The sequence below is a fragment of the Peromyscus californicus genome, unplaced genomic scaffold (genome assembly GCF_007827085.1).
Source record: "Peromyscus californicus insignis strain IS unplaced genomic scaffold, ASM782708v3 Scaffold_4__1_contigs__length_199733344, whole genome shotgun sequence".
Lineage (NCBI taxonomy): Eukaryota > Metazoa > Chordata > Mammalia > Rodentia > Cricetidae > Peromyscus > Peromyscus californicus.
Genome location: NW_026294562.1, coordinates 183,222,127 through 183,249,904, shown reverse-complemented (window position 1 = coordinate 183,249,904; position 27,778 = coordinate 183,222,127). Strand labels below are relative to the sequence as shown.

Genomic DNA, 27,778 nt, shown 5'->3' with positions numbered 1-27,778 from the left:
TCAGTTTGTGCTGTTCCATACCAGACGGACACCCCTCCTCTCGCTTTCCTCTTTGACCCAGGGACAATGTAAGATATCCAGGTTTTTTTTCATTCCCACAGCTTGCAGTAGCATCTGTGACTCCTCAGTCAATGCAGATTTGTCCAGTCTGGAGTGAAAAAGAAAGTGCTGTTTATTTTTATTACATTTACTAATTTGTATGGGTTTGTACGGGCACATGCTACAGTGCACATGGGAAGGTCAGAGGTCAATTCATGGGAGTCCATCCTCCCTCTTCTATTACGTGGGTCCCGGGTTGTCAGGCTGGACAGCAAGTGCCTTCACCCACTGAGCCATGTCAGCATCCCAAGTTTTGTTGACAATCACTTGCCTCTCTTTACCTCCCTGACGTCCTGTCACCCTTCCCTAGGAATGAATGAATGTACCGAGTGTGAAGAGAAGGCGTGATTCTCCCCCAGAGAGTAGGGACCCCCTCATATATATAGATATGTAATATAGATGTCTATATAAAGAATCTATCAAGATGTTAAGATTAAAGTTAAAAAACACCGAAGTAAAAATGACTGTTTTCAGCCATTCATTGTTTAAATGCCTAACCACGATGATTATTATTCCTTATTCATGCATTATAACTTAATATAGTCTTGACATTTCTCAAACTTGTGAATACTAGTATAATGTCATTGTCACCAATCTCATAATCGTCCATTTTAAGCCTCTCCCTTCATGTGTCCCTACTCACTTTCTATGAGACACTTAAAGCTTATCCTACATCTTAGCTCACCCATGAACATATCTGATGCTCATCTGTTCCCACTGCCTGTTTCACCCATGACATTATCACTAAGCTACCTAAAAAAATAAAAAAGACCAAACACTCATTATCTTTACACTTATATTTAAAAATCTATTTGTTTGTTCTTTGATGATTTCATATATATACAATGTATTTTGATCATATCCTTTCCCCATTCTCCTGTGTGACCCCTCCACATCCCTTTCCAAACTTCAAGTCCTTTTCTTCTCCAATAGCTCACTGAGTCTAAGTCGTGATGCCCACAAGTGTGTGGATGTAGGTGCATGCTCTGGAGAATATGCAACCTACAGGGCCCACATCCCTGAAGAAAACTGACCCTCTTTCCCCTTGAGGCCACAAATGTCCCTAGCTCCTCAGCTAGGGGTAGGGTCCTGAGCCCCTCCTCTGTCTGTGCTGGAGTGTTGACTGGCTTGAGCTTGTGCAGGTCTTGTGCAGACAGCCGCTGCTCCTGTCAGTTCCTGAGTGTACCTGCCTTCTCACGTCTAGAAGAGGCTGGTGTGCAGCAGTCCTGCCAAACTCCTACGATGTTTCTACCCCTTCTTCCTCAATGTTCCTTGAACCTTGGAAGTAAGGGACCACGCCTCCCTTTAAAAAATAATGTCTTAAGCAGTCAACACTCAACATGGTTAATTTTTTTTTCTTGAAAAATTTCCCCTAGATTTTTGGGCATTAAGTTCCCCTTGAATTTCACAAATTAAGATTGGAACACAGGTCTCCCTGACAGTAGGCTGCCTCAATTTTCTCCACCTTCTCTGCCTGCTTTTTTCTTGCCTGATGTCCATAACCACAAGTCATGTCACCTTTAACTACAAAGAGTGAATTCAGAGATCTGCCATTTAGATCTGCTGCCCATTTCAGCCCCTGCCTCTCCAACCTCCCCTTCAGTCAATACTGCCCCAGCCACAGCCTTCTCACCATGATTTACCCCTCTGTGTCCACACCCCAGCCCTTCTCAACATCTCATCCTTGCCTGCACATTACTCTTTATAACCCCAGTAAAGGACCTAAGTCAACAGGGCAGAGGCATGAGCCATTTTTCTCACCGAATGTTCCTCAAAACATCTTCACAGGCACTTACGTAACCAACCTGCACATATGGAATAAGTTCTCAAATGTAAATGAAATATTAAGAGACATAACCTTGATTTATAATTCCATACAGCAATTTCAGAACCCTTTCTGACTCTAGACTGGGACTGAACATTTATGGGTAATGTGTGTGTGAGGCAGTGTTTGTAATCACCTCAGCTGGGTGATTGTGTCTCCAGAACACATGAAAATGCCCAACCAAGTTGTGCCCAGTGGTATAACACAGGCCTGGTAGTTATAGGACTAGCCAATCACTTTTTAATTGGATGATGATGCCTGTTCCACAGGGGAGATTTAATGTCTGCTACTGTAAACATTGTCAAAATCCCATGGTTGAGGGGACCACACAGACCCTAGAGGGAAAGCTACTGTGGTTCCCTTAAATGGGCATGTTGTAAAATTGCCATCTAAATGTTTACATTTATATCCATAGATTTGTACGTCTCACAGCCTTGGTCAAAGAAGCCTTTTTTTGTTTTGTTTTTTGTTTTGGAAGAAGTTCAGATTTACAGACAGTTGTATGGATGGGAAGACAGCAGAGGCTCCCTGCACCACAACAGATATTTACCCAGATCCTTGTTGAAGTATCGCTAACATTTTATCTCTCTGTATAAACACATATTGTATATGCATTTACACAAATCATAGGTAGTGGTTAATACAGATTCACAACTGGTTGAAAACGCTGAGAGCAAGTGACTATGAATGCTGAGCCATAGATGGGTCATTTATCAACCTCCCCAACCAAGGCTCATGGATGATCATGAAAGAAGGGGCAGATAGACCTCAAGAGCTGAGGGTGGGAAGAAGCACTATGAAATGCTATCTTTTGGACATGACATGACCGTTTTATGCATACACTCACAGTTGATGCTGAGGTTGCCGGCACAAGACCTGCATTCAAAATTCCAACATGGGTCGGGGAGGGACTCTGAGCCCCTCCCCTAGCTGAGAAACTATTGGCAGCTGATGACAGCGGAGTGAGAATGACTCTTAATATCTGGCTGTTGGTAGGTTGCCCATGCCCCAGCAGATGACCCCTTTCCATAAGCACATGGTCAACAGGACTTGGAGTCAAGGGGTTATTAGTTGGGATTGGAAAGTCCTGGGAGGGTTGGAGGATGTTAGTGGGGGATGGAATATGATCAATATACATTGTAAACATGTATGAAAATTTAAAAGAATAAATAAAATGATTATTAAAATTAACTTATGGCTGGAGAGATGGCTCAGTGGTTAAGAGCACTGGATGCTCTTCTAAATATGACTAGGGTTCAGCTCACATGGTGGCTCACAATTATCTGTAACTCCATCCCAAGGCATCTGATGCCCTCTTCTGGCCTTTTTAGGCCCTGGGCAGGCATGTGGTGCATAGACTTAAATGCAGAGAAAACACTTATACATAACAATATTCTAAAGATTAATTTGGCACTGAAAATGTGTTATACCTTGAGAGACCATTTAATGACTTACACAAAGTATACTATATATTTTATAAACTCATAAATATTTTATAACTTTTATTACCAATTCTTGCTTTTGTAAATGTTATAGGATATCCACATATAACATTTGTTTACATGTGAGTTTGTGTGTGTGTGACTATGATCTGTACATGAGTGAGAACATGTGGTTTTTTTCCTTTTTCAGGTTAGTTGACTATTTGCTATACTTCTAAGTCCACTAATTTTTTTTACAAATATTATGATTTCATTATTCTTTAGAGTTGAATGATAATTTTTAAAAATAAGCCAAGTTCTACAAAAGCTTCTCAGTTTCAGGAGGTCCCATTTATTAATTGTCGCTCTCAGTGTCTGTGCTACTGGTGTTATATTTAGGAAGTGGTCTCTTGTGCCAATTTGTTCCAGACTACTTCCGACCAAACGACAGCCCACAGAATGGGAAAAGATCTTCACCAACCCCACATCTGACAGAGGGCTGATCTCCAAAATATGTAAAGAACACAAAAAGCTGGACATCAAAATACTGAACAATCCAATTAAAAATGGGCTACAGAGCTTAACAGAATTCTCAACAGAAGAATCTCAAATGGCTGAAAGGAACTTCAGCATCTTAGTCATCAGGGAAATGCAAATCAAAACAACTCTGAGACCAACTCTTACACCTGTCAGAATGGCTAAGATCAAAATCACTGAAGACAGCTTATATTGGGGAGGATGTGGAGCAAGGGGAACATTCCTACACTGTTGGTGGGAATGCAAACTTGTACAACCACTTTAGAAATCAGTATGGCCGTTTCTCAGAAAATTGGGAATAAGTCTTCCTCAAGACCCAGTTATACCATTCTTGGGCATATACCCAAGGAATGCTCAATCTTACCAGAAGGACACATGCTCAACTATGTTCATATCAGCATTATTCGTAATAGCAAGAACCTGGAAACAACCTAGATGCCTCTCAACTGAAGAATGGATAAAGAAAATATGGCACATATACACAATGGAGTACTATTCAGCAGTAAAAAAATAATGATCTCATGAAATTTGCAGGCAAATGGATGGATCTAGAAAATATCATCTTGAGTGAGGTAACCCAGACTCAGAAGGACAAACATAGTATGTACTCACTCATAAGTGGATACTAAATGTGAGGGAAGGGATGGCCAGACTGCAACCCACAACTCCAGAGATGCTAGCTAACAGGGAAAGACCCTAGGAGGGACACATGGATGACCCTGTGAAGGAGAAGTGGATGAGATCTACATGACTGAACTGGGTGGGAGGTGGCAGAGGGCAAGGAGTGGGGGAAGAGAACATTGGGAAATGCGAGGGTCAAGCTGAAACAGGGACAGAGTGGGAGGGCAGGGAAGAAGATACCATGATAGATGAGGACATCACGGGAATAGGAAGAGGCAGGGTGCTGGGGAAGCTCTCAGGAATCCATAAGGTTGACCCCACCTTGGTCTGCTGGCAGTGGTCCAGAGGGTTCCTGGACTGGTTTACTCTGGTGACCAGCCTAGCAAATAACCTAGCTGTCATCATAGAGCCTTTGTCCAGTAACAGATGGAGGCAGATACAGAGATCCATGGCCAGGCACCAGACTGAGCTCTGGGAATCCAATTGATGAGAGAGAGGAGAGATACTGCAGGCAAGGGATGTCGAGATCATGATGGGAGGAAGTGCAGAGATGACTGGCCATGCTAGTGGAAGCCCATGAACTGTGGACTGTTGGCTGTGGAGCCCCATGGGACTGGACTAGGCCTTCTGGATACGGAAGATGGTGTTTGGCTCAAACTGTTTTGGGAGCACCAAGGTAGGGGGATCGGGATCTGTCCCTGGTCTATGGGCAGGCTTCTGGAATCCAGTGCCTGTGGTATGACACCTTGTACAGCCTTGGTGCAGTGGGAAGGGGCTTGGACCTGCCTAGGCTCAGTGTGCTGGGCTCTGCTGACTCTCCATGGGAGACCTCGATTTGGGGGATGTGGGGTTGTGGGGTGGCTTGGGAAAGAGGGCTGAGGGGTGGGAGAAGGGAGGAGGGGGGATCTGTGGATAGTGTGTAGAGTGAGTAGAAAATTTCTTAATAAAGAAAAAAGAAAAAAAAAAAAGAAAAAAATAAGCCAAGTTTTTAAAAAAGATGTCTTATGATGTTTGGAGTAATCACCACCAGAGGGCGGTACTCATGAATGGATAGAAATCAAGGATGGTTCTCAATGTCCTAGAGTACAAAAGTGGTCCTGTACAACAAAATGTCCTAGCCCAGTCTCAACAGGGCTGAGCTTGAGCAAACCACCGCTGAAGAGCTTGCTCTGAAGTTATTCCTGACCCCGAGACAGGGAGTACTCACCCCAGCACCTTCAAATTACAACTTTTGTGACTCAAAGCCTCACACAACAGCTCCAGCCCATCGTGGTCGAAGGTTATCCCGTCGAGGTTCAGGCTAGTCAGTGTTTTGCATGTGGTGAGAGCTGAGGCAAGGTCTGCACAGCAGTCAGTTTTGAAATCATTCATGTCTAACCTGTGACAGGGAAAACACCAGAAAAAGAATGTGGTATTTGGTGCCAGCCAGTTCCAGGCTTCTGAGCAAACTCCTAACCAGCCCCAAATGTCCACAGTAAGCAAAAGCACTAAGCAAATCCAGGTTTCACAGAACAGTATTTTTTTTTTATTATTTGAGAATTTCATACATGTAGACAATATGTTCCAATCACATCTGTCTACTATGCATACTTCCAACTCCTCCTAGACCTCCCTATTCTACACAGCTCTCTCTTGATACCCTTTTTAAACCCATTAAGTCAGTGGTTCTCAACCTGTGGGTCACAACCCCTTTAGGGTTGAATGTCCCTTTTACAGTGGTCACATATTAGATATCCTGCACACAGATATTTACATTACAATTCATAACAGCAGCAAAATTACAGTGATGAAGTTGCATCGAAAATAATGTTATGGTTGGAGGTCACCTCAACATGAGGAATTGTATGGAAGGGCAGTAGCATTAGGAAGGTGGGAATCCCCTGCACCAAGCTCAATCAGGATTGCCTTAGGTGCTTGGGTTTGGGAATACCCACTGGGGCACAAGCAACCAGGGCTACATCTTTGAAGAAAACTGACTCTCCTCCCATCAGCAGCCCAGGGCAGGGGCTTCTTGAGTGCCTCTGCCATCCAACCTGGAATTGTGACCCGGATGACTCATGCCAGGTAAATTGGTGAAGAACCTGTGGCCGGGCTTGCCATAGGCCCTAAGGGAAAACCCATTACTATTGCCTTGCTAAGGGGACATAACATAAAACTACTTTCTAAATCAGTGGTTCTCAACCTTCCTAATGCTGTGACCCTTTAATACAGTTCCTCATGTTGTGGTGATCCTGCCTCTGCTAAATTATTTTCATTGCTACTTCGTAACTAATTTTGCTACTGTTATGAATCATAATGTAAATATTTGTGTTTTCCAATGGTCTTAGGTGACCCCTGTGAAAGGGTTATTTCACCCCCAAAGGGATTGTGACCCACAGGTTGAGAACCATAGTCCTAAATGCTCATCATTATTCCTATATGTTAGTTCAGCTCTCAAGCCTCCTTAGAGATGCTTCTTTTTGTTATGGACTGGTTAATACAGAGACTCACAGCTGGTCAATGTTCTGAGAGTGACTATAGAGTACTCAGCCTCAAATGGAACATATATACCAGACCCACCCCTCAGGCTCAGGGAACATCACAGCAGGGGGCCAGAAAGACTACAAGAACCAGATACTGTGGTGGGGGAAAACATGACAGGGCAGTTATGCTCAAGCTCACACCAACTGTTGTCTGTACAAGGCCTGTGTATTGACATTTTTCTCAAAACTTGAGACTACGCTAGGTGGAATTCTTCTTAATCCTATTGTCTTAGGGTATTCATTACTGTGAAGAGACTCCGCAACCATGGCAACTCTTACAAGGAAAACATTTCATTGTGGTGGCTCTCAGGTCAGAGGTTCTCACCATCATCATCATGGCGGGACATGGTGGCATGCAGGCAGACATGGTGCTAAAGGAGGAGCTGAGGGTCCTTACATCTTGATCCAAAGGCAACAGGAAGTGGTCTGACTCACTGTGTGTGGCTTGAGCATATATGAGACCTCAAAGCCCGCCTCTACAGTGGCACTTCCTCCAACAAGGCCATACCTCCTACTAGTGCCACTCCCTTTGGGGGCCATTTTCTCACAAACCACCACACCTATTTACCCTCTAGCTTTCCCTCATTGAGCTGGGGGCCCTTTCCACCATGACAGTAGAGACTCACCCAAGACACTGCAATTTACAATTAGGATTCCTCAGAGCCTCACATAACCGCTTGATGCCCGTGTCTTCTATGTTATTCTTGCCCAGTTTCAGGGTCTTTAGATTTTTATTGCTAGTAAGGACAGCAGAGATACCCCCACAGCAGTCTGAAGTGAGAAAGCAACCAGATAACCTGGGAAAACACACATACAAACATATTGACTTACGAGGCCCAATCTTTTTGTTTTGGTTTATTAATTATAATTTTTAGAACTTTATATGAACACTGCATCTACATCCCTCCACCTCTACCTCCAATTCCTCCTAGTCCCTTCAAATTAATAATCTATTATTGTTACATGTATGTACATACGTATATGTGTATTCATGCGTGAATACATGTACATGCATATTTTTTCACATTTTTACATTTATTTATGTGTGTATTTGTTCATAGGGTGGGGGCATATTCTACTATGGAAATCACAGGACAACATGTTTGAATTATTTCTCTCCTTCCACAGTGTGGGTCCCAGGGATTGAACTCATTAGGTCCCTTCTTGCTGAAACATCTTGGTGCCAAATGTAAAATTTTAATAAAAACATAAATTTTATCACTCCAGATCATGACTTTAGTATACTATTCTTTTTAACTTTGAAGACTGAAGACTCTAAGAGAAGAGAAATGGAATACATCTGTAGCATGAATCTTAAAAGGACTTATTAATTAAAACAAACCCGGAGCCAGGTATTGAGGTGAATGCTGGAAGATCAGAGAAGCAGAACAAGCCACAATCACCTCATCTTGCCAATTCCTCAGCTAATCCTGTTTTCTCAGACTGGAAGCCTCTGAGTCCTTATCTAGATAGATCTCAGCTGAACTGCTTCTTGAAAGCCTAAAGCTTAACCAGCTTTTAGTTCCTCATCCTCATGCCTTAAATACCTTTCTGCTTTCTGCCATCACTTCCTGGGATTAAAGGTGTGAGTCACCATGCCTGGCTGTTTCCAGTGTGGCCTTGAACTCACAGAGATCCAGGCAGATCTCTGCCTCTAGAATGCTAGAATGAAAGGCGTGTGTGCCACTATTTTTTGGCCTCTATATCTAGTGGCTGTTCTGTTCTCTGACCCCAGATAAGTTTATTAGGGTGCACAATATTTTGGGGAACACAATATCACCACATACATCAGATATAATCAAGACTGAATAACTACTTATCCCTGTCTCAATTATTCTACACTCAATTGTGAATGAAGAACTTAAGTCTATATTTTGACTTTTCCAATAGAAAACTGTCCAAATGAAAGAGAAAAACAAAAAGACTATGCCTACCTCTATAACTCAGTTCAGAAGACACACTATAAAGCAGTATGTTACCAGATGACTTCAGATGAACACAGAAATGAAACCACATCCTGACTGCTCCTGTCTTTGAGCACTGACTTTCTGGTCACTAGATTCTTCTCAGTGATGTTGGAGGCCTGCCTATTGAAAGCACTTAGAATCAACTGCCTCACCTCCAAAGGGAGGGTCTTGGGTGTAGGTTTCATTTCAGTGGCTTGTGAAATGCAGTTAGATACCTAAGAAATGCTCCTGTCACAACTGGCTGTGACATGGGAAATGTTTAATGCATACCAACTTCTAACTCCCTTTACTATTCATTCTAAAGAATTTTTTCAATTATTTGATGTACATGCATATTTAACCTAATTTCATTTAGCCTTGCTTGTGTGTACATGTGTCCAGGGGATAGGATAGCCCAGTAGAGCTTATCCCTGGAGGAGACCCATTCTCCCTCTCAGCAGCCATTCATTCACCTTTTCTTTTTGAGACAGGGTCTCATGTACCCAGTCTGGCTTCAGACTCATTACATAGCTGAGGATGACCTTGAACTTCTGACCCCCCTACCTCTACCTCCCAGTGCTGAGATCATAGGTATGTAGTTATCACACTTTTTTTTCTGAAGACAGGGTTTCTCTGTGCAGCTTTGGCACCTTTCCTGGAGCTCACTCTGTAGCCCAGGCTGAACTCGAAATCACAGAGATCCACCTGCCTCTGCTTCCTGAGTGTTGGGATTAAAGACACCACCATCTGGACACACCTTTTTTTAAAGCTGTCCTGGAGAATCAGACTCAGGGCTCTGTGTATGCTAAGTAAGTGTTCTATCAACTGAGCTACATCCCTCATCAATGAGACCCCATCTTATCAGCTTGGCGTATTTCCATTTATTTGAACCAGAAATGCCCAAGTGCTTCTGAAATGCTGACGATGCCTCTCCATCTCTGGTACCCTGCTCCATGCTGGCTCACTGCAATTCTTCTGCAGTGATCTCTTCATGTGGTGTTCCTACTCTCATTCCCCCTGGTTAAAATAGAGATACTCTGAAAATCATTGGGGCCACCTTATTGCTGATTTCAGATTTCTGTGCAAATGTCATCAAGTGGTGAACGTCTGCCAGTATTTAATATAACAAACATGTCCTCAAACCCTCCCTAAGCCTCAAGCTCGTGGTCCCCATGACACTTTTAATAGTGGTTAGTAAAGAGGGGAGAGAAGGAAGGTAACGGGTGTAAGATAGGTGAGCAATGGAGAACGGAGATGATGAATGTGTAGATGTTAAATATAGACATTAGGCAGATACGTTAGATGTAAAATGAACATACCATAATTAGTAGATGACGTATAGATTGATAATGGACAGGCGATATGCAGATGATGAAAAGAGAAGGATGACATGTAAGTAAAGACAAAAAAATTTAAATGGGAGAAAAGGGGGAGATGTTAAGTTCAAAGCTGATGGATAATAGGTGGGTGGATATATGATAGGCAGGTAAATATGTAAATCAATACATAAACACATATGCATAGATCCATGACTGATGGAGGTATTTCTACATTATGCAGGTCTAATATGTGTGTGTTAATGGTTCTCAAGCAGGGATGAATTTACCCTCCAGGGGATGCACATTGCATGTAGATATATTTTGGTTTGCCACACTAGGTCAGAGGGTACTCTTGACACCTCATAGATGTAGACATCGTGCCACAGCCCTCTTCAAATCACAGGACAGCCACAACAAACATGCCAACAGTACAAAGACTTAGAGACTGTGACATTTGCACACACAGTACCTTTGTGCCTCTTATGCATACATGTCCATCACCTCAATTCTGTTGGATGAGGACTATAGTTAACCTTTTAAAAAAATTTTATTTTATGTGCACTGGTGTTTTGTCTGTGTGAAGGTGTGGGACTCTCTGGAACTGCAGTCACAGACAGTTGTGAACTGCCGTGTGTGTGTTGGGAATTGAACCTCAGTCCTCTGAAAGAGAAGCCAGTGTTCTTAACCGATGAGCCATCTCTCCAACACCTGTACTTAATTTTGTTATACATCAGGAGAGGGGAATCACTTGCCCTAGTTCCCACTGCCACTGAGGATATCCTGGAGTCTATCCAGTTCCAACTGAAGAACAGCATATGACACCATCTGTCCCGACAATGCCTTTGATCAAGACCAGAGTCAGCAAGTCATGGAGCATCCCAGAAGAATCAGCCAGGATAATCACAGCCTCGTTTTCTCAAGCAGACACCATCCTCCTGTGGTGTCTTAATCTGGTTGGCCCACTCTAACACAATATTAGGTTGGATGGCTTGTAAACAACAGATGTGTCTCTTACACAGTTCCAAAAGCTAGAAATGCGAGATCAAGGTATAAGCTGGTTGATGCAGTGTGTGGAGAAAGCCTGATTCTCTGATTCACACCTGTACCTTCTTTTTTACTTGTGTCTGAGTGTATGTGCCTGTGTGAGTGAATGTGTACATGTTGGTGGGTGCGCACGGAGGCCAGAAGAGAACACTGGATCCCTTGGTGTTGGAGTTACAGGTGATCATGGGCCATCAGACATGGGTGGACTTGGATCCAGATTCTGGCCCTCATGATTTGTAACAAGTGCCCTCAACCACCTCATCATCTCTCCAGCCCTGTTGGAGTCTATGTCCTCATGTGATGGAATGGTTGAGGCAGTTTCTGTGGCTTCTATCAGGGCAGTAATCCCACTCATGGGGGCTCACCTTCGTGACCCAATCACCAAGGGCTCCATGTCTTAAGATAGTCATCATAGGCTTCACCACAGACTCTGTGGAGACACTGACATTCAGACAATTCTACCTTCCCACTTCCTTCTGAACACCAACATCCCAAACCACATTCCCTGCAATGGATGAGAACACAGCCCTACCATAACTCCTGAAGGGTGCACTTTGGGTCCTTCAAAGCTTCACACAGAATGTTCACTCCAATATCTTCCAGGACGTTTGACCCCAGGTCAAGAAGAGAGAGGTATTTGTTGCACAAAAGGGCTTTGTAGAGATGGCAACAGGCATTGAAGTTGAGACAGCAACGTGACAACCTGCAAAGAGGGTCACACATCAGCAGCTCACCCATTGTCACAGCATCACATGCCTCTGCAAAGACTGTCATGTTCTCCCTATACTGAATTTCCACTTTGCATGAAAACATTTTGAAATGGGCTGGTGAGATGGCTCCACATGCAGATAAAGGCCCTTGCTACGAAGCCTGAGGACCCTAGTTCAATCCCACATGATGGAAGGAAATAATCAACCCCACAAGTTGTCTTCTGTCCTCCATGTGTGTGAGTATACACACACAATGGAAACAGTTTCAAACAAAAGTTTTGAAAACCTGAGGTTGTAGATCACCACAGATGTTTCCAAAATTGACTGATTTGTCAACTTACTTGCAAAACAATCAACTAATTCTTCCACCTATATCAGAAATTCACCATGTTGCAGAATCCTGCCCTCATGGAATATCTTCCATTATGTTTTAATTTCTTTTCGTTGTCAATAAGTGTGTATATGTCTCTGTGCAGGTGTACGTGGATGTAGAGGTCAGAGGGCAAGCTCAGGTGTCACACTCTGGAACACCACCCACCCCCTTTGAGACAGGGTCTTTCACTTTCTGGAACTTATTTATTAGACATGGCTGGTTGTCCAATGAGCCCTAGGGGTCCTGCTGTCTCCTCTTCTGCAGTTTTCTTTTAGATATTTTTCTTCACCCTGTTATTTGTGTGGGTTAAAGACTAGTGTTTTAAAGACTAGATAATATTTGAGATAACTCATGCTTAATGCAGTTCTTTATAAGTACTAGTCACTATGTGTAATTAATTCAAGCTACTCTATAATAACTAGTAATTAAATAACTGAATAATTTTGTCTTCTAATGTTATTTTTTCCTACCTCTCCTGAAATATCTTTCAACTTTTTATAGTGCATATTTCTCCCTTTGTTTTACAAGTTTCACATCAGGACTGGAGACATGATGCAGCATTTAAGATCATTTGCTGATCTTGCAAAGGACACGGGGTTCAGTTCTAACCATCCACATAACACCTACATGGTACTCACAAGTCTCCTGTAACCATAGTTCCAGGGGATTATTGACCTCTTCTGGCTTCTGCTGCTTATGCACTCACATGGTACACAGTTAGAAAATTCCACAAGTGCTCTCATGTATCCAGCCCAGATCAAAACACAACGGCACTAAAAGTATTATATAAGACTATCTCCAAGGCATGTGCACATATTTTATATACCATGCAAATAAATTTCATGTTTGGACTTAGGGACCATCACCAAGACTCATGATATGCAAATATTCCAAAGGAAATTTAAATGGAATATGGAACATTTCTGTTCTAGTCATAAGCAGTTCATGAAAGAGATACTTAATCTGCACTAGTTTTCTTTCATAAATAGATGTCTCCATAATGGTCAATATTCAATGCTCTTACATTTTATGTCTGTTAGCTACATGTGTATGTACTACTGCATGAATACATGGTCAGAGAGGACACAACTAATTTTGTGTTTGTATAATCTTTCTCTTCTATGAACCCAGGTATCTTTGAGCACATTCCCCATCTTAAGGCCTTTGAGTGATAGAGCAATAAAGTTATTTACTATGGCTTCCCTGGGACAATAGTCTGTGGTGGGTAGCTGTTTGAGCCATGCCCTGAAGCACTGACCCTAGTGAGGCAGCTGTAGCTGTTACACCTGCCTATGACCTTGAGGAACATGACCCTGGGACATCACCACCGGGAACTCTTAAGACCTAGGATGCACATATGTGTCTGTCTCTTGGCTACCTCATGGTTTGGATGTTGAGATCTTGGACCAAGCCGTTCAGGATGAGACATAGCTCAGCTCTCCTAGACCCTACGGTAAATCCCCTATGGTTGTGAGTTAACCCCCAAATAAATTCCTTGATCATTAAATAGACTCCGTGGATTGCTAGCGATTAGATCCCAATATTAGTCTGGTATTCTGCTATCATGAGCAACCAACCAACCTTAACCTCAGGGCAGGAGATAGTTTACAGTGACTTAGGTAAGATGGAGGAAGCCCGGCCTTGGAAAGGAATTTTTTTCTTATTTATATTCTCCTCTTGCCTGATATCCAATCTCTTTCCAGGGGCATCATTTCCCCCCATAATAATCATATTCATTAAGCTAAAAATTATATATAAGGAATTTCAGAGCTAGTATTGCCTTGTCTAAAGTTGGTCTCATGGTGTATCTGTTTGCATTTGCTCCACTTACTTATTTAGCAACTGAGGCATGGACAAGTGACTGAGTCTAGTGACACATCCCTTGTTCTCATGCATTCCTTAGTGGGTATTTGACCACTTTTATGATGGCTGCACCATGCACAAGGTTCTGCAATATCTCCAGGCCATGCTCTCCCAGACCAACTCACATCAGTGTCTCCAGGACACAGCTTGGATGCTTCAGGATTTCACACAGTAACATCACTCCTTTGTTCTTCAAGGGATTTTCAACCAACGAGAGATGTTTCACCTTGCGGTAGATTAGGGAAGTAGCAATCATGCCACAAGCCTCACTTGAGATGTCACATTTCCCCAACCTACATGTGAGATACATGTCACAGGTTAGAAATAACATCTTCAGGTGGTCTATGTAAGCCTACTTATTGTTCAAACAAATGACCCAGATTCTAATACTGTACATACCCATCCACACCTACATCATAGGCTTATTTAATTTGTAAGTATAATTATGTGACTATCATGGTTAATTACAGAGTTCTATTGATTGGGAATAAGCCCAAGCCAGTGGTTTTCAGCTATGGGTGACTTTTACTCTCTGGGATCCTTGGAAATGCTTGGTGAGGTTATGGGTTGCCACAAGAACCACTAGAGAGATAGGGTGTTGCTGGAATGTAGTGGGTAGAAGCCCTGCCCTTTAATGCAGAGATACACCCCATCACTAAAATATGGTCTGTAACCCAGTATGTCTGATTACCAATATCACTGTAACACACACACACACACACACACACACACACACACACACACACACACACACACACTTCTTGAGTCCATCACAGTGATCCTTCCCTCCAGATTTCAGTTATCAGTTAGAAAGCTCATTGTGTTAGACTTGTGCTTCTGACATTATTAAAACCTTCTCCTTGTGTTTAACTTATAGAGGAGATCATAAAGCTTATGGGTTTTGCTGTCTGCCTTGTCAGTTTAGTATATTCAAAAGATCTGATGGAGGATAATAGAAACAGATCACATGCATGGAGTAAGATCTGGAAGGATCCCAAGTACATGAACATTGTTTTATGGATATAAAGTGATATGGATATATTTGCCAAACTAGAAGACCCCTGGTTCTAGTTTCAACCCATCACTGTGATAAAACACCCTGACCAAAAGTATTTACAGAGGAAATGGTTTGGCTTACACTTCCAGCTCACAGTCCGTCATTGGGGAAGTCAGAGCAGGAACCTGGATGCAAGAATCATGAAGGAGCTGCTTGCTGGTTTTTGCTTAGCTAGCTAGACTTCCTATAAAGACCAGAACCACCCACCCAGGAAACCTCTTCATAGCAGACTGTACCCTTGTATATTAATTAACCATCATGATAATCCCTCACAGACATGCCCAATCTGATAAAGAAATCACTGAATCAAGATTTCAAGTCAAGGTGACAGTTAATGCAAAGCAGGATGAAAATATTCCAAACTTTTTGGGATTTTTTTTTAATGGAGTCTTTATCATGTAAACATGATAGGCTAACTCCAAACTAACATTCTCACTGAGGATGGGGGACGAGAATGACAGTTACAGAACATGGTTCCAGCTTGGTTCTTCTAGGGACTGGTCACTATGCAGTTGCCCACCAAAGACCATTCATTAGAATACAAGTTGATCCTATCACCTGGAGAACGCCAAGAGGTGGGAAGCTTTGTGTCAGGAATCAAGGCAACAGTCCAAATATCAGAAGAAGTGAGTCTGCCACCATCACTAAGCTCTCACAAAATGCCAAAGGTTTGTAATTCCTGTACACAGCCAGAGGAAAAGACTGCAATGCAAGTTTCTCAGCATGAGCCGCCATACCACAGCGCCAATGGTGATAAACTCACTCTGAGCTATCAATCATGTAGCATAAGAGCAACAGTACCCTGCCAACTTCAACTCATTCTCATGCTGTTTCCACATCGCCCTGCAGTTGCAGGGCTGCCCCTATTTTCTTCTTAGCCTCCTGTCAAAGGCCATGTGGAAGTTTTACTTACGGATTGTTTCTCTGCTGGTAGTTTTCACAAGGTGCCTCTGCATGTTGACCTCTGATTTCCACAGGTGCCCTGCCCCCCACACTAAGTAATGAGTGTAATACAATCCAGATATGCTATTATGTTGGTATTCAAGCCATTAGAAAACAAAGGAAGTCATCAAAATGCAAGGGGAAAATTTTCAGAAGGGAGTGGGAACCAACAGCACACAAGTGAGTGTGATCGAAGTACATTATAAACATGGGCGAAATGGCGTCATGGGGGAGGTGGAGATCGGATCAGCAGGTAAGAGCACTTGCTGCTTCAACAGAGGACTGGAGTTCAAATTCAGGAACCCACATCAGGTAGCTCACAGCCCTCTCTGGCTTCTGAAGGCACCTATATACAGGCACATATACACATATTTTTAACAAAGAGAAAAAGAAAGTATCATAATGAAACTCATTTTGTGTAACATGTGCTAATGCAAGTCAGAACTTTCAAAGATAAGCCTTAAAAGTGATTTTAAAAATAATTTTAAAGAAGCTACTGAGTGTAGACAATGCACTGACTTACAGTAGTTCCTCCACTCTGCATGCTGGGCATTTCAGCACAGAGCACATATTCTCAACTGCGTCATTGGAGAGATTGGTGCCATACAGGTTCACGGATTTCAGGTGAGGCAGTAGTAGAAGTGCGTGAAATAATGCACCATCTCCATAATTAGTCATGAAGGAACACCTGTGCAATAAGGCCAAATGGCGAATTATAGCAGGATGTGGGGGTACATGGCAAAGCAACTTCTGGACATCCTCTTCCACACTTCGCCTCACAAACCATGGTTGTTCAGGCATTCTAGTTACCCATGTCAGGCAGCTCATGATTTATTATAACTCTGACTCCAGAGGACCCAATTCAGATGCACACATACATAGACACAATCAAAATAACCTTAAAAACTAGATTTTTAGTTAACATTCATTACAGTCTCTAGAACATAATCAACTCCTGTTGGCTATGTACGTGTACACACACACACACGCACACACACGATGTATAAACATTTACAAACCCCTATATAGAAAAACCTCAGATATGTGGCTCTTGGCTATTGCTTTTGCTACTTTGGATTTAGTTCTGCATTTATTTATGCATTAGTCTCCTCAAGGAAGAGACAGGATTTCTTCTATCTACTTAAAGGATGGGTGCCTATTAAACTTACGACAAGCTTTGAAGCTTAAATGCAGTCAGAGGATTCTTAGAAGATGGATACATCGAGTCACAGAGACACCTAATGGCAGTTTCATTGAAATTACAGCAGTCCAGATCCAACACCTGCAAGTCCCGGAAAATTTTGCACAATATACGCCAATATTTTATTGCCTTTCTGCAATGAGATAACACATCATTATTCTCTGGTGCCTAAATTCAATTTGAGACATTCCTAAGATAGGCAGATCACTCCCAACCCCCTCACCGGGGCACACATGGTACATAGACATACATGCAGGCAAAACACTTATACGTATTAAATAAAAATAAATCTTAAAAAAAGAAAACGGAGCACACAAGAGACAGAGATGAGAGAGAGAGAGAGAGAGAGAGAGAGAGAGAGAGAGAGAGAGAGAGAGAGAGAGGGCCCTGTGGGTTACAAAATGCCATCTTCTGGGCATGATATAGCCATTGTGGTCTTAATCTCACAAGAGCTACGGATACCTCCACTGCCTGCACAAGACCAGGCCTGTTACCAGTCAATCAGAAGCAGGGGAGAGCCTCACACAGCTCTACCCCTCCCTGCTAACATAATGACTACTGGTGGATTCTCAGGGAGGAACAGTTATCTCCAGTTTTGTACCCGCAAGTCAGTCCACCAGGGTCTAATGCACAGTTCCAAACCCATACACACTGATAGCCCTAGTTAAACTCAACAGCTGACACAACAAAAAGACGTGAATGTGAGAAAGGAGCTCATAAAGAAGAAGTTAGTGTGATGGGGTGGAAGGGGAACAGAAGAGAGTAGAAGGTGAGAGTAACCAGAATGCATTACCTACAGGTATGAAATTGCAAGTGAATACATTGAATACAAATTATAATAAAGAAGCATGGTTTGAGATGAGGTGAACTAGACTGAGCCTCTGGGAGACTCATTGTTAATAGCTACATATCACTGCTGAAGACACCCAGCCTTACTCTGTTCTTTAGGGTCTCCTCTTGCAGTGAGAAAACATGATTTCTATGTGAATTCGGGCAGATATTTGGGACTCCGGAGTGAATAGCAAACTATGCCCAATAATATCATCAAAGATGCTACACATTTGAAAGATCAAGTATGAGCTAGCAGCCTAAAGCCAATGCAAGGCAAGTCAACTAGAGCAATGTAGTATGAGCACAGCCTCAAACCAGACACGAGTTCCCAGAATCCTCTCCAGTGTAGTCGCCAGGACACTAAACACTCTATGGATGAAGGAAAAGAGCCAGACACTGCAACAAAGCTGCTCACATTTCCACCTCACAACTGGCCTTGTCACAAGTTTGCTCTTTGTATAAATGGAGGAACTCAAGACAACTTTCCAGGGCCACACAGCTCCAAACGGCAGTGCCAAGACTCAACAGATAGCCTTCCTGACTATGCCATTTAAACACTCAAGCATAGATGTGTAAGAATTTATGAAATGCCATGCTAGAGAGAGGGATCAGTGGGTAGGAGTGTAGGCTGTGCAAGTGTGAGGACCTGAGTTCAGATCCACAGCACTGACATAAAAAGCTGAGCATGGTGGCTTGAGGCTGTTGCCCCAACATTAGAAGCGGGAGACAGGTAGACCCTGGTATTCTGCTGGCCGGTTAGCCTAGTCAAGATGGTGAGCTCCAAGGGTGGTGAGAGACTCTCTCAAAGGGTGAAGGCAGAGGACAACAAAGACAGCCACCCCACATCTTCCTCTGACTTGTTCACAAATTCATATGGATACAGCATGCACACAAACACACGTATAAAATTATGCATGGACGCTAAGGCAAAACTGGAAGAACTGAGGACAAGCTTCAGAGTTGTGCTTACCCTTTGGTGCATTCAAAGTCTTCTAAGTCATCGTCTTCTGGGTCATAGATTTCTGAAAAAACTTTGTGTTGTATATGCAGATGAAGTTTCTTTAATTTTTGAGATTTCAGCAGACCATATGTAGCCACCAACAATGCATCAACATTACTAATATCAACAGTCATTTCTTCAAATAGATCCATCACTTCTGTTTCAAAGCTTTCTTCCTGGTTGTCAAGTAGACTCTCGAACAAACACTGGGGATTCATCAGTTTCTCACTGCACTCTGCTTGACTCAAACTTCTAAAGCATTTGAGGATTTCCTGTTTTATATCTTTGGATGGTATAGAATCAAAGTGCGGTTCCAGCATGTTGGTGACTTTTTCAGTGGCAATTCCAAACATAAATATCCCTGTCAGGAGCCATATGGTTTGGCCATGATCATAAACTTCTCTTAGAAGTTGGGGCAGGCTTCCAATGACAGGGTGAGGTGTGTCTTCATCTTGTCTGAGGAAATAGAACATGGCAGTGAAATATGACTGTAGTGTAGGATGGTAAAACATGAAGTCTTCACCTTGAATACAGAGAAATTTCGTTTGCAGCCACACTGCCTTCTCAGATTCTGTTATCCCATTCCTCCTGAGATCCTCAGACGTGAACACAAATACCTGTTTCCACATTGCCTCTGCAGCCAAGGTACACAGGGTCTTTAATTGTGCCCTGTTCTGATCAGGTGGACATTTGGCATACACCGATCTGAATGTGCTCACCAAAAAGCTTGTGTAGATAATTGAATCTGTTATACCAACTAAGTTCATTTCCTCTCCCCTGTCCCATTGCCATATTAAAGTACTACAGGACACCCAGCATATATAAGGGTTTCTGCATAAAGTGAGTAATTTTTTACGTTTTTCTAAATAACGAAAGACTTGTAAGCCTTTGTTGTAATCGGAGAAGAAGCACATACAATAGAACTTTGTGGTCTCGTCAGTGAATCCCTGAATAGTTATCTTCTTTGGATACCGCAGCAAGGGATAGATTTTTGGTACACTTGGGTTTCCCAATTCAAGAAGCAGAGAGGATTCTGGGAGCATTACTTTCTGTAGCAAACTGCTGAAGACAACTTGTGTCGGCAGCGTCTTTCCCCAGTCATTGCACAAGTTTGTCCTGAGTTCCAAGTCAAATTTCAGGTATTCAAGTCCCTCCAGGATAAACAAGATTCTCTTTGGATCAGATAAGATTTTGTCCAGTGTCTCTGAAGACTCAGACAGCTTAGCTAACATAAGCTCAGCTAAGCTCAACTCTGTGATATTGTTAAGTGTGATGAGAGAGATGAAGAAAACATACTGGAATCTGTTCTGCCATAAGTTTCCTGACGCCCAGTCCAACATTGCTTTTCTTAAGAAAGTGGTTTTTCCTTTTCCTTTAGAACCTAGTACAACTGTAGTGACTGGCTCTAAGGGACAATGAAATACTTCTTGCAATGCCTTGTACTGCTCTTCTACAGATATATGGTAGTTTTCATTATCCATTAGAACGAAGGTCTCCTTGGACCATATGTGTTGAAATGTAATCTTCATAATCTCTTTGTATGAATTTTGATTATCTGAGTTTGATGAAATCAGAATACAAGGCAGTTAGGAATAGGATCCTCCTGAGAATGAATCACAGGTTTTTTTAAAATACATGTCTGGCAAATGATCTACACATCTGGATGATCAGTGAGGCCATGGGTCCCAAGGAAAGAAGAAAAGGAGGAGAGCCACCCACCCCTTCCCCTGCAGGAAGTTTCCTTTTCCCTTCATCTGATATAGGTTTTTCTTCCCGTTACACTACAAATGAAGAATGGTTAGGTCCCACCTTAACCCAACCAACCAACCAGTTCTTTCTGCACCCACACCTCTAGAGACCTCTACTGTATGCAGCTCTTTCCATGCTTGTGAACATGCATGGAAGAGTTGACTGACTCATGGCCAACTCAAATCCCTATGCTAAAGGGGGTACACGAATATTTCAGGGCCACTAGAGAAGGGAGGTCCCCAGAAGCCAGGGGTACTTAAAGAAAAACGTGTGATCCCTCTAGAGTCAGCTGTCTCCATATATTGGATCCCTTCAAAGAAAAGCGTGGGATCCCTCTAGAGTCAGCTGTCTCCATATATTGGGCCCCTCCTCTACCTAAAACAAAACAAAACAAACAAACAAACAAAACCCCTACAGTGCCAATAAACCTTGCTTTCACTTTCCCTGTAACTCTTTCCTCCCTTCCATTCTTTAATTTATAGAGAAAAACAACTAGCCAGCTAGCCAGTCTCATCTTGGTGCCCAATATGGGGCTCAAACCCCAGACACTCGGTTATTTCACCATATCCAGGGTTATAATATGTTTGATATATTGACTGTAAAAGCATTATGACCAAACTGGAAACTCACCTCTGAGTGACAGCTGCTATAAAGCATGAATTCTGGGTACTGCTTTCCAAATTTGCAAAGGGCACGGTACCTCCCCAGGACAAAATCCAGAAGTACTTCATTTGTACATAATTTCATGAGTTAGAGCTCAGAATGTTGCTGTTCAGTCTAAAACTTTCATACCTCACAGTAAGTCACTTACAAGTCATTCTATTTAAACATTTTCAGTTTGGTATACATGTTTATAATTCTATGCTTAGTCAAAGCAATATTTGATTCAGGCAACAAGACAGAGTGAAATGAACTTTGGAGTTATATGAGTTCAAGCCTATGGATAACAAATCAGGGTGTCAAGGTGTCCAGGGTTAAATCATATGTATCTCATTGTTTTAGATACATTAATGTATCTGGATCAACGTCCTAAGCCAAATGCAATTAATAGAAAGTGTTTCTCTGGTCATTCATGGGGATAGTTAGCAGGCAGCTGGCATGTGATCAGTACCACAGGTTGGTATTTTTCTGTGATTTCTGGTACCAGGCTTCCTGAGGGCAAGGGCCAACTGTCTTCTCTGAGACTGGGATATGCATGTATCAGTGAGTGGTACATTAGAAATGTTCACTAAGTTAAGAGAACTTGCTGCTCTTCCAGAGGACCTGGGTGCAGTTCCCAGCACCTATACAGCCACTGACAACTGGCTGTTAAGTTCAGCTCCAGGGATCCCTGCCCTCTTCTGGCCACCACAGGAACTGCATGCATGTGGTGCCAAAAAAAAAATCTTTCCAAAAAGGAAAATTGGTATCCATACAGACTTTTGAATGCCATTAAATTTTTATTGTATTTTGAAAAAAAAGAATTACTGTATTCACACATGATGAAGTGTTGAGTGTTGGCCTGCCAACATGGCTCATGGAGAGGGGCACACAGGACCCACAAGCAACTCCAACAAGTTGTCCTCTCATCTCCACATGTGCTCAATTATATACCCTCACAAATAAGGAAACACATAGATATGGGTTGGAGTAGTAGGTAAGAGATCAAGAGTGCATGCTGAACTCAGTTCCCAAGTTCCCAGCACCCACATCAAATGGCTAACAAATGCCTGCAGCTATGCTCCAGGGGATCTGATGCCTCTGATCTTCAAGAACCTACACTCATGGCACACATCCACATGTTGACACACACTTACAAACAATTAAAAATAAATGTAAAAATAATATATGTAAAATTTATATGTTAAGAGTTTATGTGACTTGGTGGATAGACAAATATCAGGATTGGATTAAGTTTCCCTGCCACTTAATTTGAAACTATAAGGTCTAGATTATTTCTATTATGCCAAACTCAAGCTTAAGTTCACAAATTTCTCTTAAGTTCAGAAATTTCTCTCTTTCTGTGCCCCATCTGTGGCCCCTACTCTGTGTTTCTCTCTTTCTAAGCAGGCAACAGATAACATCTGTATTTTTAAATTTAATCACTAAGAGGGGGTAATCCTGTCATTTGTTGGAAACAAAACAATAATGCCTTTCATTATTGCACAGCCCCAAACACTGACATTATTATGGCTGGGAAACCTTGTTATCGGATGAAAAGGCTGCACAGGTTCACAGAGGACAGACATATCAGTCATCCTAAGAGAATCGACTATCTGCCACATGCTGTCACACACTCTGGGGTTCATGTGGCCCTGAAACTTGCTTGTCATTGAGTGGAACTCGTCATATGTGTGATTCAACCCCTTAAAAATGACCTAGGTATAAATATTTAATCAAATGAATGGTTAACAAAAGAACATCATTACATCCCTATGTGTAGCTAGGCAAGCAGAAATCTCAGCTTTGTAGGAATCACTCTAGCTCTATGGCCCAGTCAGAGGCTTGCATCCTGTAAGTGCTCCTAGGGTAGCAGCCTAGAGAGGACAAAAATTAAGGTGACATCAGCTAGAATTTGTCCATCTTTAATCTAGTTTCTTTTTTTCCTTTCTGTTTTTAGAGACAGGGTCTTGTGCGGGCCAGAATGCCCACTGACCTCAAACTAGCCACGTAGTCAAGGCTGGCCCTAAACTCCCAAACTCTCCTATGTGCCCCTACATCCGAAGCAGGAGGAGGAGCTAGAATGCACTGCTGTGGTGGTTTGGATAAGAAATGTCCCCCATTGGCTGGTATGTTTAAAGATTTGTTCCCTAGTTGATGGTCATGTCTGGGAAGCCTTAAGAGGGGTGGCCTCGCTGGAGAAGGATGTTGCTTGGGGCGGGCCCCGAGATTTTATGGCCTCACCCTACTTCTAGTTCTCTCTGTGCTTCGTGCTTGCCGTTGAGATGTGATCTCAGCTTCCTGCTCCTATCACCAGGCCTGCGTGTTGTCAGGCCTCTCTCCATGCTGCCTCTCATCACTTTGGACCGATAAGCCAAAATGAACTCTTCCTCCTGAGTCACTTTTGTTTATAGTGTTTTATCACAGCAACAGAAAAGGAACTAGTGCAATAACCATGCCCCGTTATCCTCCATATCTTATAGGCATGTGCCTACTTGGTCCTTGCCAAATTACTGGTATCTTTATCCCCATGAGGAAACAGGTGTAGTGAGATTGATCATCTTGTTGCAGCTGACTAACCAACAAGTCACGTGACTAAGGACCAACCAAATGAAAGCACGTGGTTCCAGATTCACAATAATTTTTGGTGGATGCTTCTGACAATTACAGCATTTGTTAAATCATAGTTTTGCTAAAGGATGTATGAACAACAGACAGATTGGAATGTGGAGATAGTCTATATGTGTCTGAAATGTGGGGTCATCTGTTGGTAAAATATTCCCTCTGAAAGGATTGTGACATGCCTTCCACCTGGAGATAATCCAAGGTTGTACATTTGAGGTCTTCCTCTACTGTCTCAAGCAATTCACAGGCTATAGAGGTAAGGTCTCTGGGAAAGGAGATGAAGGCCTAGTCTTAGCAATACATGTCTGGTCAAAAGATGAGTGAGTGCTATAACAGAACTCCGTCTCAGCTGAGTGTGGCACTGTGCCCCTGGAACCCCAGAACTCAGGAAGCTGAGGCAGGAAATCACGAGTTCAAGACTAGTCTGACAGTCTATAGAGTGACTCTGAAGTGAGACAGTTTCAAAGACAGAACAAACAAAAGAGACAGAGGGAGAGAGAGAAGGAGGGAGAGAGAGGGGGAGGAAGGCCATGATGAAATGTGTTGTTTTGTATGCTAATTTTAAAACAGCAAATGAAAGGACAACTTCCTTGGTTAGCTGAAGAAAACATTAATGTTAGGATCTGCCTTATTTGTTTCAATCAATCCTGTATTTTCTTTTATTGGTCCTGGTCATGTGCATTAGGACACCCTCCCCCTCCCTAGTTAAAGGATGATGAATATAACAACCACTGGCTTCTTCAACATAACCCTTTCTCAACTACTGGGACAGGCAGGCAATCGACAATGACATGACCTTCACATTATAGTTGTAGCTTGTTGTTTCTGTGGGACTCCTAAGTGTGAAGTTGGGGTGTCTGACTCTTTTGCCTCCTCTTGGGACCATTTTCCTACTACTGGGCTGCCTAGCCCAGCCTTGATCTGAGGGTTTGTGCCTAGCCTTGTTATGCCATGTTCAGGCATAAGACAGCCTCTGGGAGGCTTGCTCTTTTCTGAAGGGAAATGGAGGAGCAGTGGATCTGGGGGAGAGGGAGGTGTGGAGGACTGGGAGGGAAGGAAGGATGGGAAACAGTGGTCAGTATGTATTGTATGAGAGAAGAATAAACTAAAAAATAAAAGCAGCTCCTATGTGGCTAACTTTTTCCATGTTTTCCCACTCTCTCCACGATCACTTACCTATCTTCAGTGTCTGAGCCATAGTCCAGAGGTCTGACCGATTGACCTGGACAAACAGGACCGATAGTACCTCCCATAAATATCTTAGATAATTTCTGGTCAACAGCACTATTAGGTCTCTTTCCGAAGCCTTCATAATAAGATCCCAGGGGACTGGTGTGGGTTCATATTCCTCCATTTCTCTCCTGAGCAGCTCTTTAAACATCAGGAACTCTGCATTACTGAGTTTTTGCAGGCACTGAATCATCTTCACAGCAGATTCATCCATCTTGGATGGTGAGCTCAACTTCAAAGGTTACTAAATCATCAAAACCAAGATACAAGTAACACCTAGGCAAGAATGACATGAGAAGTCAGGTCTTAACTTAAAAAGGCTCAAATTATTGATGTCATGCATTCCTTCAGATATAGGTAGCTTATCCTTCACCCATTCACTTAATGCATGCTAATCTAGTGTTAAAATTATCCTTATGTGCCCAGTTGCTGGCCTGCAGGCAGGGCTCCTGTGGGAAGGCTCCCTGTTCACCAAGACCCCTGAGCAGTAGTCTCTGCAATCTACATGCCCTGCCCGCATTCCCATCTGCCTGAGACCCCAGCCACTTCCTGAGGGTTGGAAACCAACCCCCAGCTCTATCCAGACCTAGAGCTCTATCTGTACCTAGAGAGAGGAGGAGATGGGCACACATCAAGGCAGAAGTACATACAACAACATAAAGAGCAATACAGCCATTACCAGAACCTAAGCCCTCCTCCAACAGCATGACCTGAACATCACAAGGTAGAAAAAGCAGAAGAAAGCAGCCTTAAGAATAACATCATGAAGATGCTAGAGGCCTTTCAAGAAAAAATGAAAAATGAAATGGAGGAAAAGATAAAAAGTGGAAGAAATCAATAAAGAAATTCAGAAAAAGACAAACAAAAATTGGAAGAAATAGAGGAAAAGACAAATAAATTGGAAGAAAGGAATAAAACCCTTAAAGAAATCCATGAAAAAGCAATTAAACATGTGAGGGAAACAGTTAAAGACCTGAAAAGGGAAATAGAAACAATGAAGAAGACACAAACAGAGGGAATGCTGGAAATAGAAAATCTGAGTAAATGAACAGGAAACACAGATGCAAGCATAACCAACAGAATACAAGAGATGGACGAGAGAATCTCTGGTATAGAGGATACAATAGAGGAAATGGATTCATCAGTCAAAGAAAATACCAAAGCCAAAAAAGTCATAACACAAAATGTCCACAAAATCTGGGACACCATGAAAAGACCAAACCTAAGAATAACAGGGATAGAGGAAGGAGAAGAATACCAACTCAAAGGCACAGAAAATATATTCAACATGATGATAGAAGAAAACTTTCCCAACTTAAAGGAAACACCTATGAAAATACAAGAAGCCAAAGAACACCAAACAGACTAGACCCCCTAAAAAGTCCCCTCACCACATAATAATTAAACTAAAGGTACAGAATAAAGAGAGAATGTTAAGAGCAGCAAAGGAAATAGGCCAAGTGACTTATAAAGGCAAACCCATCAGAATAACACCCGATTTCTCAGTGGAGACTTTGAAAGCCAGAAGGACCTGGACAGATGTAATGCAGACACTAAGAGACCATGGATGTCAGCCTAGACTAATATACCCAGCAAAACTTTCAATCACCATAGACGGACTGAACAAGACATTCCAAGACAAAACCAGATTTAAACAATACCTATCTACAAATCCAGCCCTACAGAAAGCACTAGAAGGAAAATTCAGACCTAAGGAAATCAGATACACCAATGAAAACACAGGCAATAGATAACCCCACAGCAGTAAATCCCAAAGAAGGGAAATACACACACACTACCACCAAAAGATAGCAGGAACTAACAATTACTGGTCACTAATATCTCTTAATATTAATGGACTTAATTCACCTATAAAAAACACAGGCTAACAGAATGGACATGAAATCAGGACCCATCTTTCTGCTGCATACAAGAAACACACCTCAATTTCAAAGATAGACACTACCTCAGAATAAAAGGCTGCGAAAAGTCTTTCCAATCAAATGGTCTTAAGAAGCAACCTGGTGTAGCCATTCTAATGTCCAGCAAAATAGACTTCAAACTAAAAATCAAACAAAAGAGATCAAGAAGGACATTACATACTCATCACAGGAAAGATCCACCAAGATGAAGTTTCAATTCTGAACATTTATGCCCCAAACACAAGGGCACCCACATATGTAAAAGAAACATTACTAAAGCTTAAACCACATATAAAACCCTA

General features: G+C 42.4%; 1 protein-coding gene across 3 annotated transcripts; it reads right to left on the bottom strand.

Annotated features, from left to right (window-relative positions):
• On the bottom strand, positions 1-25,768 carry LOC128094843 (NACHT, LRR and PYD domains-containing protein 9A-like). Of its 3 annotated transcripts, none has more exons than XM_052713433.1 (9): positions 25,501-25,768; positions 19,282-20,866; positions 17,449-17,613; positions 16,803-16,967; positions 14,406-14,573; positions 11,867-12,037; positions 7,652-7,822; positions 5,711-5,881; positions 1-148 (listed from the first exon to the last, which is right to left on the bottom strand). In XM_052713433.1, the coding sequence occupies exons 1-9, from the start codon at positions 25,766-25,768 to the stop codon at positions 1-3; spliced, it is 3,012 nt and encodes a 1,003-aa protein (XP_052569393.1). The 3 variants fall into 3 exon arrangements, with proteins under 3 accessions (XP_052569393.1, XP_052569394.1, XP_052569395.1); XM_052713434.1 differs by having other exon boundaries at positions 17,449-17,644; positions 19,313-20,866; positions 25,501-25,747; XM_052713435.1 differs by lacking the exon at positions 17,449-17,613 and having other exon boundaries at positions 25,501-25,747.
• Positions 25,769-27,778: the final 2,010 nt, after the last annotated feature.

What these genes read in the sequence shown, in the direction of transcription:
- LOC128094843 (XM_052713433.1), bottom strand. Translation starts at nt 25,768, where the DNA reads ATGGATGAATCTGCTGTGAAGATGATTCAGTGCCTGCAAAAACTCAGT. An exon ending in GACTTTGAATGCACCAAAGG is followed by an intron (nt 17,614 to 19,281) that starts GTAAGCACAACT and finishes ATCTCATTGCAG; the next exon opens with AAAGGCAATAAAATATTGGC. An exon ending in TGTGTCCTGGAGACACTGAT is followed by an intron (nt 12,038 to 14,405) that starts GTGAGTTGGTCT and finishes CCCTCTTTGCAG; the next exon opens with GTTGTCACGTTGCTGTCTCA.